Raw genomic sequence first — 12,379 nt, 5'->3', positions numbered from 1 at the left:
GCACCTGCCAGTGTTGCAAGCCACAGAAAGCTGTCCTAGAGCAGGGGGAGGACTGGGTAAGCTGAAGTCCCTTGCTTGCATGCAACAAGAGGTCTGTGCTGAAAATCTCTGTGCTCCTCCAGAGGTTTAAGACAGTACAACCACACAGAGCCCAGTGGACCCTTTTTGCTTTATTATTATTTTTCATACATTTTGTGGGAAAAGTGCCTTATCCTTTGCCCTGCTTGCTTGTAGACATATTTTAAGAATATCATTGCACAAACAGGCAAATTCACCATTCCTCCCCTAATCAATACTTTATTATGAAGGGTAATCCAGAGGCTAAGAACAGAGTTAGACTCCCGACTCTTCTTCTCTCTCACACATAAAGAAAACCAAAGCATTTTATGAGACTCAGCAAAAAGTGACTCTTCCTGCTGGGTTTGTACCTTGGGACTAATACATAAAATGGTGCAAAATGGTCTTTTTTGGTACAGCTTATTGAAAACCCTGTTGTGTATGATCAAGTTTGGTGTCACCTGAATCAGCAGGACTAGTTCTTTTTATTACTAGCAGAAAGTTTTTAGCTCCTTCCGACTGTAAAACAATGAACTGTGTGGTCCCATCTGAGCACACTTGAAACACCAGCATGCACAACAGAGCCAAGCTACTATCCTGTTGTTCACAGCTGGGAACTCAGCCATAGGGAGGCCAGAGCCTACAGCAGCAGCCAAGAGCCAAGCTCCACAGAAATTTCCTGCTGCTGGAAACCCATGTGGGTGAGGCACCTGAGAGACTCAGAGTCAAAAGTCCATGCCCAACTTCTGCGAGGACCTCCATCTACTTAACCTAAATCCCACATGATTCTCTGATCATGGGATTAGCCTATTTTCCTCGTTGCCAGAGTAATAATAATCCCACAACAAGCGCAGCAGTTTAATGAACCTTTTCCCCCTCTTTTTTCCTTACTTTTTTTTTTTTTTTTCTTCAAATAAAAGAAGCCCCCAAAGACAAAGGAGAAATGAACAATTACTGCCACTTTTCCAACTCTAGGCATTCTTCTTCATCAGTTCAAGAATTTCTTTGTATACTTGCTCATATGCTTGCATACCCCAAAGGAAATCAAAGTGGACAAATTCAGGAATATACTTCTTGTACACCATGTTGGTTATACGAGGCAGTGTTATATTTACATCTTCAGGGGCTGAAATCCAGTCCCTGCCGCCATACCATGCAGCAAGTGGTGTTTTCATATTTTCCAGCTCATAGAAAGGAGGTGTGCTCTGGAAGATAAATAATATTACTTGAGAAAGAAAAGCCTGTGAAGTCACAGACAATTTGAAGATACAAAGTGTTCTTATTGCTGCTTGGAATTTCTTGCCTATCTGGAGAAATGGCCCAGAAAATATCACTGCAGATCTTGACTATGTCTTGGACTCCCACGCATCTCACCAGAGAGACGAAAAATCACCAATGAATGATATCACACATCACACAATTCTTCTTTATAAGAAAGGTACAATCCCATATGACAAGGTAAATTCCATAAATCCCATAAAATTCAGTCTCAGTCACAGCAATATTTTCATTGTCATTTGCTTTTCCTTCCTTCCTTCCTTCCTTCCTTCCTTCCTTCCTTCCTTCCTTCCTTCCTTCCTTCCTTCCTTCCTTCCTTCCTTCCTTCCTTCCTTCCTTCCTTCCTTCCTTCCTTTCTTTCTTTCTTTCTTTCTTTCTTTCTTTCTTTCTTTCTTTCTTTCTTTCTTTCTTTCTTTCTTTCTTTCCTTCCTTCCTTCCTTCCTTCCTTCCTTCCTTCCTTCCTTCCTTCCTTCCTTCCTTCCTTCCTTCCTTCCTTCCTTCCTTCCTTCCTTCCTTTCTTTCTTTCTTTCTTTCTTTCTTTCTTTCTTTCTTTCTTTCTTTCTATTGACAAATGAGAATGAATTTCTCTTACCTGGTTATAATGAAGCACATTGTCGCTGCCATAATCATAATATTTGAATTCCCCTGTTTGATAGAGCTAGAAGAGGAGAGCTATGTTTATTTTCCATGCATTGCATGAGACCATGAGAAAGATAAAAGCAGGTGAGGAAGGGTGGATAGATGATTTACTCCTGCATAGCTTCAAATATCAGTGAGAAGCTATTTTTGACTGCATATTGTATTAATAGCAGAAAAGATAGCCAAATTAAGCATGCTGATGCCCTAGAAATTACGTATTTCATTTCTCAATGGTAATAAACTGATTGAAACTGAACAGAAATGCTTTAGGAAGGTTTTGCACTGAAGCACTGGGTGTGCCATCATTTCAAATGTGAGCAGGGGACCAGAGTTCACTTTCCTCTGGGATGGAAGTATGAGCTGTGTTCCAGTTTGTATTTTCCTGTCATGCTTCTGCTGTCACACAAGATGCTTCGTTTTCACTTAATTAGTCCGACCAACACTTGATATCAACAGGAATCAACGGTTGCAGAAGGAGGACATTCCACCAGCTCTGTGCAATAAGCTCCCTGCTCCTTGGAGGAGGTTCAGCAGCTGGTGCCCAGTGCTGGGGCTTGCTGCCAGCCATCAGAGGGAACAACTGCATGGTGGAGGTTGCCAGGGGACCCCACTGCTCCCTCCTGCCACCAGGGCTCGAGGATGCTGCTTGTTGTGTGTGATATTGTCATTCACAAGGAGAGCTCGACTCCTAGGAAGATTTCAGTATGGCCTGTAAGTTCCCTCGGCATTGCTCATGGTTTTCCTCTCTCCTCTCTTGTGTGACTGGTAAGCTGCAGAGCATAGATGCCTGGAGGCTGAAGCCCCAGAAACACACAGTGCACCTAACACACATCCAAGAGCTATTCTCAAAAAAAGGCACATGTCATTAACTCTGGGCAAGTTTCCTTTGTCTGTCATAGTCCATGGCTACAACAGAAGTTGTGCTTGTTTTCAATGATTAATTGTTTTGGATACTGGATCTATTGGCCCTCATCTATTAGCCTTCACTCTAATACCTCTTGTTCTGATTTATTACTAGTTTTTCCTTCCTTCTCCATCTCCTAGCAGCTCTAAAGTCTTCTGGTCATCTTTTGTTGAAAGTTGCAGCCAAAAGAACTGCATCTGCACAACTATTTCATGCCAAATTTCCCCTTTCTCTCATAGAGCTCTGCAGGGAAAGTAATGGAGGATTATACCTAAGTAATGAAAAGAGGTCCTTGGCAGCTTAGAGAGAAGAATATGGTTCCTGGTTGCATGCTATCTTATTCTATATCAGGAAATATTACCTGGCGCCAATGTAACATGTTTTTTAGGGATGTTGAATCAGGGTAGCGAGACAAGTAGACATCTATGCGGCTCTGGAAGAAACCATGGAGATATTTATTCTCTGCACTGGGGGAAATCCCATTAGAAATACATTTAATCCTGTTCAGTAGCAATACAATGTCTTTGATTCACACAGGCTAGCTGGGGCTCTCATTTGCACAAACTGCTTCATCTTATCTCTTTGAAGGCAAGACTCAGCCCCATGTCATGCAAACCCACACTGCAGACAGACAGTGGCATGAAGGGTGCTGTAGAGATGCCTTCGGTAAGCCTGGCAATTTTCATGGGATGCTGGGTCAGATTACTTCAAATCAAAGTAAAACTGTATCTTGTGCTCAGGACCCTGTTGCAAAGACAATGTGCAACACATCACAGTAGTTCTACACATTATTTCTAAAGCATTCCCTCCTTGGAAAATTAAGGAATAACACCATCAATTTCTTTGAGAAATAGTGGCCTAGCTCTGACTCTATCCATGACCAACCTAGGTACCTCCATTGACCTGTCACTGATTTTACTTGCAGGAGCCAATTGTGACAGGATCTGGTTCTGAGGAAATGGCCCTTCCCCACATGAAGCTGTGAGGGGTCTCCATCCTTGGGGACAGCCTCAGCTCACCTGGACACAGCAATGAGCAACCTGGGTTGCTGCAGTGCTGGCCCTGTTGGGCGCAGATTTCTCGGTGAATGAAAGATGCAAAAGGCAGGTGAAGGCAGCTATCTGATGGTGCTGCTTTACTTGGCTTTGAGGCACTACATGTGTCAAGTCTTGGAGTATTTTAGGTGACTTAAGAGTCACGGGGTCCCAGAACGTTTCACACAATCTCTGCACTGAGGGGTCTGCCATGCAGGTGGCCAGCCCCACAGCCTGCCCCACTTCTGACAGCCAGTGAAAGCAGGATACCGTGCTTTCCCTGACACTGCACAGTCAAATCAGGCTTAAACAGTCAGAAACTGGATCACCTAACAAGTAATCTGTAGCATACATACCACATTTAAGCTGTTGGTAAACCCACCAGGCAAGTAAAGGACCAAAGAGCAAAAGCTTTTAAAGAATGTGTAGCTGCACAGACGGGAAGTCACTTGCTGCAAAATCTCGCCCTTATCGAAGACCAGTATGTGTCCTAAAATGAACTACAAAATGCAAAAGCATCAATCAGCATGGTTCACAATGCTTCAGCAGCATGCAGAGGAGAGCTCACAAAGCCAGAACAACCCTCAGAAGATGTTGGCTACCAAAGATGGGGACCAGGACTCACATTGTGTAGCTGATGCTGGCATGGGCACACTCTGTGTGGCCATGTAGGTCAGGAAAATGGGGAGCAAGGCTCTGTCTACTGGGACATCTACAACCACCTGAACTTGCTGTGCATCTGCCCTGGATTGGCAGCTGCAAGCACGCTGTGCCACTAGGATGTGACATGGAGGTGGCTGTCAGCAGTGAATCCCTACGCCCCCAAGCCTGCTGTGTGAGCTTGGCAGGAGGTGAGTCAGCAGCTCCATCCCTGCCCTTTGGAAGGGCCCACACTCCTATTTCTCTTCCAGATGTTCCGCCAGCAATCTGTTCACCCCTGGAAGTTGCTGTCTGCATTCCCACAACTTTGCTGTGCTTTGTAATTTGTCCTTTTCCAAAAAGATCAGGGCCCTGGAAGAGCCAGGATCTTTCCTAGAAGTTTCGTCTAGAAGGAAGGACTCAGATACAATATCTAGAAATAACTCTTCTCTGGTTAGGACTGGGCAGCATGATGCTTTACATGGTTTAATGCTCCCCAGTTTCAAGACTACAATTACAAATGTACCCTGCTCAATGCAAAAGGCACACAGAGAGCAGGGAAATGGAAGCGACTTTCACCTTCCCCTCTCAGTTCATATGTTTCAGGGCAAACCTTCCTTTTGGTAGGACCTTTCTCAAGTGCTAAACCAAGGACTGACCAACAGGAAAACCAGGAAACCAGGTGAGTGTGTGGCGAGAACCTACCTTAACGAGACCCTCAGGAAGGTCAAACACTCTGACCAAGGGTGACTTCATGTTTGAGCTTGTGGTGATAGGAGCCAACGCGAAAAACATCTTGATTTTGCGATCCAGCTCAGGAATGGAAGAAAATGCGATGAAACCTATTGGAGTGAGAAGAAATCAGACCCTGCCCTGCTATTTATGTGTGAGTTTTCGCTCCCTGATGCATGTGGCCATTGGAAGAGTCCCTAGAAAGTGCTCTAACACGCAAGAACAAGTGCATGTTGGTGACCTGACCTGGACCTTTTGCTGCTGATGCATTTCAGCTCCCAGCTAGAATGTTGAGACCAGCTGCAGCTCCCACAAGCCCTTCTTCAGGCTCTGGCAACAGCAGGATTAATCAAAAACCAATGCTGCAACAGTTTTTGGACCACCACTGCTCAAATATAATATAAACCTATACACAAATATAATACATATATAATAGACTTATACACGAGGTGCACAGCCAACCTGATCCTGATGCCGTCATAAGTACCTGTGGTGGTGCCTTGAGAGTAAGCCACATAGTATAACTGCTCCTGTCCTGTTTTCTGCAAAATATAGTTGATTGTTGCTGGAAGGTCATACATGGCCATTTCATGAAAGCTGCAACAGAGATGGGCATGTAACTAAACTATTAGAATGATGAGAGTAATAGGCATGCCATGACAAGTTTTTCCACGTAGTATTTCCACCAGCACATATGCAGGATCTGTGCTGCCACCTCTGAGTGGCAAAGTTTATTTGTTATTTGTCCCCATAAAAGATTAGTACATTTTCTCTGGAATGTGCCATCTGCTCCTATCATCTGGAGAAGCCCCAGCTGCATGAACACTTTTGAGAATGAATGTGTTTGCAGCAAAAGGCTAAATTAGGGAAAGACTATTTGGGTAGAGCTATTTTTGCTAGGTCTCTAGCAGATACGCCGGTCATGTCTTCGTAGTGAAAGTAAACTTTATGCCCAATGGCAGCTTGTGCAATTGCGCTGGTGGAGCCACTTCTCCAGTCTAAGGAAACTGCAGGGCCAGGGCTAGAAGCCCAACACAGTACCAGATACCTGCTTACTCTTCTGAAAGCACTCCTGGGCAGATCTAATGGCATTTCTGTAGCTTCATTGAAAATACCTGTAAGCTGAGTATTTCTCGTTGTGATATTCAAACTCTTTGTGTTTGCGCGACCAGCTGTTCCCCCTGCTGTTTCCTATCCAGACATCATAGCCAGCATCTGCGAGGATGAAGCCCAGGCTGCTGTTGGGCAGGTTAGTAACCCAGTTACTGCCCTCCAACACCAGGCCATGCTGCAGGAGCACTGCAGGCTTTGGAGCTGAAGAAAGAAGAAAAGGGTCATTTTCTCCAACATAACTTTCTATTCATACTTCCGATACTGTTTTGTCAGCACCCCACTGGAGAATTGTCTACAGTGTAGGGAGAATAATTTGCCTGTGACCTTCAGCCTCTTTGGCGATGTGTTTTTGGTGAATGTGTCGGCTCTTTGGTAATCCCAGGGCAGAGAAAACCGATAAAATGAAGCTGAAAAAAAAAGGTGGGACTCCACACTGAATGCAGCATGGTAAATTACGCCCTCAGGAAGAAGGAAACCATGCCCCATGTCTGTCTGGACACTGAATGTGCCCACTGTATGGAGATCACCCTCCTCCTTGTGCCTTTTGTTTGGCTCAGTGTCTGACCAGGAGACACCAAAAACCCAGCATAGTCTAGGCTTTGTGTCTATCTCTCACAGCACAGTCCCATCACAAGAGACACAGGTACTTGAGGTGGCCAGAAGCATCTCCTCCACCTATTTCTGCCCACTTCAATCCGTATGGGCAAATTCCAGCACCCCAGAAAAAAATATATATATATGTTTTTTTGACACAGCACCAAAAAGCATGAACTGCCATAGGAAAAGAGTAGAAGAGAGCATAGAAAGATTCAATTTGGAAAGGACTGCTCCAATTCCCTGGTCAAAGCCGGTCCAACTTCACGGCCACAATAGGCCATCATAGGGATATCTGAATTCAAACAGAAAGTCTACCACAGGCTGCAGCTATGAAAAGATTCATATAAAAGTCCTCTCTCCTCTCCTCTCCTCTCCTCTCCTCTCCTCTCCTCTCCTCTCCTCTCCTCTCCTCTCCTCTCCTCTCCTCTCCTCTCCTCTCCTCTCCTCTCCTCTCCTCTCCTCTCCTCTCCTCTCCTCTCCTCTCCTCTCCTCTCCTCTCCTCTCCTCTCCTCTCCTCTCCTCTCCTCTCCTCTCCTCTCCTCTCCTCTCCTCTCCTCTCCTCTCCTCTCCTCTCCTCTCCTCTCCTCTCCTCTCCTTTTTTTTGTCTTCTCTTTGTTATGTTATTTTCTAGACCCTCACTGTAAGATGACAAAGTAACCCTACACTCACTTACACTGACTTACACCCATCTGCCATGTTCATATGTCAGTCCTCCCATTTCCCAGGAGACTGACACCCTGCCCAGAGTGGGGAATCATCCTTTCCCTTTGAAACAATAGCTCAAGTCAGGAGCAGAAAGCAGTCAAAATGGAGAGATGGCATTGGACTGGATACGTGGTTTATTTTTGGTAATAAATGGCTCTTAGCTGTTCTACAAAGAATACCTTTACCAGGTTCATGGGTCCATATTCCAGCTTCCCTTGTACTTTAGTTCATGGGTTTGTCTGGCTTTGGACTGGAGTAAAGTCTGGGGACAGATTTCTTTGCCTCATTCATTTTCCTTATCTTTCCCCTCCTCTTTTGGGTAGATCCTCCTGGAACAACAGGGTTGGCACGGTGGGCACCTGCATTTCTTCTGTTCCAAGGCTAATCCGACAGGGAAGGATACCTATCTGAGGACCCACCCATGTTGAGGCAGACCTTCCCATAGACTCCTCCAGCCCAGCAAAGTTTTCAGGGCCCCAGGACCCAGAAGACCTTCCTGTGGCACTTACGGACACAAAACATGCTGGAACCTTGTGTCTCTGCTTCATGGGAGGTGCTTGAACTCCCCAAGTTGTCTCTACCATGAGGAATCCTCTGTATGGTGAGGTAATAACCATCATCTGTCACAATTTCATGCTCTTCATAGGGGTACCCGTGGTAGCTAATGATTTCACCCTGCAGGACAGGAGGGATGACATGGGACAGGTCTGAAGGGAGGTGGGGGTTCTCCGTACTGGAGAGATGCCACATCAAGCCCCGGCCACCCTGTCCCAGATCTGGTTACTCCTGCTGTCAGCAGGAGGGTGGTGTAGGGACCTCCCTATGTCTTCTCACCAATGCTGTGGAGATACCATGACTTCAGCTAACAGTTTTGGCAGGTGTGAGTTTCTCTCACTCAGGTCTAGTAAAGAAAGGTCCAGGGCTGATTTTTATTTTGCAATCAATGCCTATGAAGAGCTAGGCAGCAATGAGAGTGAAGCTCCAAGCCTGAGACAGCTGTCTGGACCAAACCAGTTGACCCAGACCGGACTGCCCATAAATGCCAGCTGTAAATCTGTGTGTATATATACACAGGTAGACAAAAGGTCTAATAAACCTCTGGCACCAAACTCTGGTAAAAATACACATGCAGAGACCATGGGTCCTATCTAGACTGTGACAGTATATACCTTACATATACAACATTTGACCATTTTAGGGGCTGGCACATCAAGAAAAGAGCAGAGAGAAGGCAGGACTTACAACATCCATGAACACCTCGGGGCTTGCATTGCACTTTTCAGTGCTGCAGATGAAACAAGCAATGGTGATGAACAGCCACATCATGGTTCTCTGAAAAACAGTGTCAATATAATGAGAGTAAGAGACATTGATCTTGCTGACACAGGAGACAGGAATGGCATTTGACATGTGCTATACTTTTATTAGTAGATTAATCTGACCACCCAACAGGTGAAACAATTTTAAAGTTGAAATCATACAATTTGTTTTAAGAAATGCTCATTTTGCTTATCTTGTACAATGTCAGGGTCCAAACTCCATCACATTTTAATCACACGTTCTCCATCAGAGCCTCGTATTTTGAAAAAGTATTTGCATGCACATACACGTATACATCTGTACCCACCTAAGCATTCTTGGTCTTTGAAGAGAGGATTACAGACTATTCATTTTAAACGATGTTTCAGATAGTCAAAATAATAGATTATTTGGTTAAACTTGCTGAACTAGTCAGAAGCAAATCACTCAATTTTAAATTTTAGGATAATGGAGGTTTTGTTTATAACACTTTTGGTTGGGCTCTCTTTATGGCTGGAGGTAAGACTGTAGAAACCTTAGGACACTTTGGATTTGTTTGCAAACCAGCATGATGAACTGTCCCAGGAGACCTGCTCTTCTCCCTGATGGCACAAATGCTGTACCAAGACTTCAGACATTCTAAGGAGCCCGCATGGGGGGTCCCACTGCTCCTGCACGTGTATGGCTTTCACAGCACAGGCATCAAGTCTGCATGGTCAGAGCTGGAAAGGATCTCAGATCATGCTGTGGTCACACTGAGGCAGCATGGAGACCAGCTGATGAACCTGGTCGAAGGCCCACTGCAATCCACCCCACTGTCTCCCTGCAAAATATCTTGCTGGCCAAGGAAAGGAGGAGAGCGAGCAGGTTTCCATAATCTCTAACTGGCTTTCCTTGCTGCAGGAGGTGGTTGCACAGTGGGGAAGAAGGCCACCTACTCCCTTTGCTGTCTCTGCAGCAGATGTGGTCAGGATCACACCAGCACTGCTGTGCTGGTGGAGGGGGTATTTGGAGGTCTTTTGCCCATGTCCTACTCACAGCAGGGCTATCACCAGCACTGGGTCCTGGTGATTGTGGCATGACCCAGCCAATGGAGACCCCCCACCTTCCCAGGGACCTCCCTGCTCTGGGGGAGAAGGGTTCCCTGCATCCAACCTGCATTGCCTGTGGCAGCTGGGGTCAGCCACAGGCAGCTGCAGGGCCTTTCTCACCACACTCATGAGGAGGGCAGGGCCACCAGGACCAGCAGGCAGAGGAGGGAGGGAGGCTCAGCAGGGCAGCAGCTGTGTGTGCTCCTGATGGCTCCACTCCCCAAGATGCCTGGGTCTGTCTTGTTGCTTTGTATTGAAAAGCAAAGCAAGGGGAGACAGAAAGAGACAGAAAGCATTTTTCATGGTGCAACATCATGGGAATAGCATGCAATTTCAAGGGAAGAGCACCAGCAGCACGTTTCTGACTTCTGAGCATCCCCACCATCCCTCCCTTGAGCAGAAAACAACTGTTCTGTTTCCCCCCCCATCCGCCGGGCTCTTCAGCTCACTGCACCTCTCTCCTGATGCCCACACGGATGCAGTTCAAGTGCAGAAGGAGGAAGGGTTACCTGTCAGCTCGTCTGCCGCAGCAGGGCAGGTGTCTTTCTCCCAGGATCTGCTGAGCAGGAGGGAGCGGAGCGTGCTCTCTGTGCTGCACTCTCCCCACACACATCGGGCTGTTATCCCTCTCCTCCGTGCACCTGGCAGTGACGCAGGTCACCACTCCCCCTAATCCCTTCTCCCACTAATGTGCAACTTACCCAAGGACTGGAATCGCTCCAAAAGGAGACACCCTTCCTACCCAGGCTCACGTCAGAGTATTACCCAGAAGAGGAGAGAGACATGGTGAATCGGACATTCCCACCTAATACAGTGCAGTGTGATCTGACATTGCTCATGGCCTCCATGGGGCCAGTATGCTGCTGCCAAACTGCTCCCTGCCTGTAACGGGTGGAAGGGGCTGGGGATGAAGCTGCCTTGCGCTCCCATGGGAGCAGTTTCATCAGGAGGACATGCCCTTTCTCACATAGCATGTGGGATGCCTGCTGGGAGCACTGCATGAGGTGACTTTCTCTGCTGGGTGTGCATGGCCACCCCCACCTGCGTGGTTACCTCCATGTGTCGGCGTGCACTTAACGTGGCCCCTGTTAGGCGATGTGAGCCGGCCCTGTGTGCCTCCTGTGGGCTGTACTGCTTCACAGCTGTCAGTGTCCTCAGTCTACTGCTGCCAGGGAGGCTCTGCAGAGCTGACAAAGGCTGGCAGGGGCCGTGGGTGGATTTTTGGCAGCACTGCCTTCCAAACCAGCACTCCACCCCTTGCCAAACTGCCTACACACTTGCATATTGCAACAACCCAGCTTAGAGGGAGCAGTGTGATCTGGGGTCTGACTCCTGTTGTCCTTCCTGATGTTAATATCTGCTAGATTTGGTCAAGCAGAGCTTGTTAAAAGACAAACAGGAGCTCTTTGGGAAGCCTAGACAAGCCCACCTCAATCCAAAACTGTAATGACTGGTTTTCACTAATGACTAGCTTAAGGCAGGGCCAAAAGCTCTCTCAGCCACACCTCTCATGAGCAGTGACTCAGCACAGAGCCTGATTTTTCCCCTACGGGGAGAGGAGGAAAGGCAGAAAAGCAGGATCAAGTATGTTGACAACAAACCACTCCTCCTGCCCCCCAGCATATATTAACACCAATGAAACTCACCTTTCTTTGGGGGAGAGGCCTTCAGAGAGTCTCCTGATCTAGCCATGGCTACTCCTGGTCCCATGCACCAAGTCTAGGTCTGTGTTACTTCCCATACTACTTTCCATATTACTTGAGCTTGATGGAAAGAGAGCAGAACAGGAGCTAAGCCTTCACCAAGTTGTTCCCAGTGACCTCAGACCTCAGCGCACTCTTGTGTGGGATGGGGACTTTCCAGAGAGGTCCCAGCACATCTGCTGAGGCTTGCTATGCCACCAGGATGGAGTCGTGTCCCCTGGGTCCCTTCTGCACCAGTCCCAGCCCATATCTCACTACTGCCATCTCTGCAGCCCCATGAGTATTCCCTCCCTCTCCTCAAGCACTGATAAAATCAATCTGGAAGGCCTCCAGAATGACCTCAATCAGCCCTGAATTATTGCATAGACTATTAAGGTGTGAACAAGCCAGTAAAATCAGCCCCATTCAGATCTCCTGAAGCACTGACACTTGCACCTCCTGAAGTACTGACATAAGCACCTTGATCTGACATGCTTGTAGATATTTGGATTACTGCCCTTTCCTTTCTCCTAAAAATGTTACTGTATTTTTCCTACTGGCTGCATTTGTTATCGGAGAAATAATACGTTTCTCTCATCTGTCCAAACA

The 12,379-nt window shown here is 46.8% G+C and overlaps 1 protein-coding gene across 1 annotated transcript; it reads right to left on the bottom strand.

Annotated features, from left to right (window-relative positions):
* Positions 1–1,028: 1,028 nt before the first annotated feature.
* LOC116491122 (lysosomal acid lipase/cholesteryl ester hydrolase-like) lies at positions 1,029–11,795 on the bottom strand. Its single transcript, XM_032190858.1, has 10 exons — positions 11,735–11,795; positions 8,941–9,030; positions 8,208–8,373; positions 6,399–6,597; positions 5,771–5,880; positions 5,257–5,393; positions 4,269–4,412; positions 3,240–3,311; positions 1,928–1,993; positions 1,029–1,262 (listed from the first exon to the last, which is right to left on the bottom strand). Exons 2-10 carry the CDS (start codon positions 9,022–9,024, stop codon positions 1,029–1,031), a joined length of 1,212 nt encoding a protein of 403 aa, XP_032046749.1. The 5' UTR covers positions 9,025–9,030; positions 11,735–11,795.
* Positions 11,796–12,379: the final 584 nt, after the last annotated feature.

The sequence above is a fragment of the Aythya fuligula genome, chromosome 7, assembly GCF_009819795.1.
Source record: "Aythya fuligula isolate bAytFul2 chromosome 7, bAytFul2.pri, whole genome shotgun sequence".
Classification (NCBI taxonomy): Eukaryota; Metazoa; Chordata; class Aves; order Anseriformes; family Anatidae; genus Aythya; species Aythya fuligula.
The sequence above is the reverse complement of the archived record's forward strand: the minus strand, read 5'-3'. Positions and strand labels throughout refer to the sequence as shown.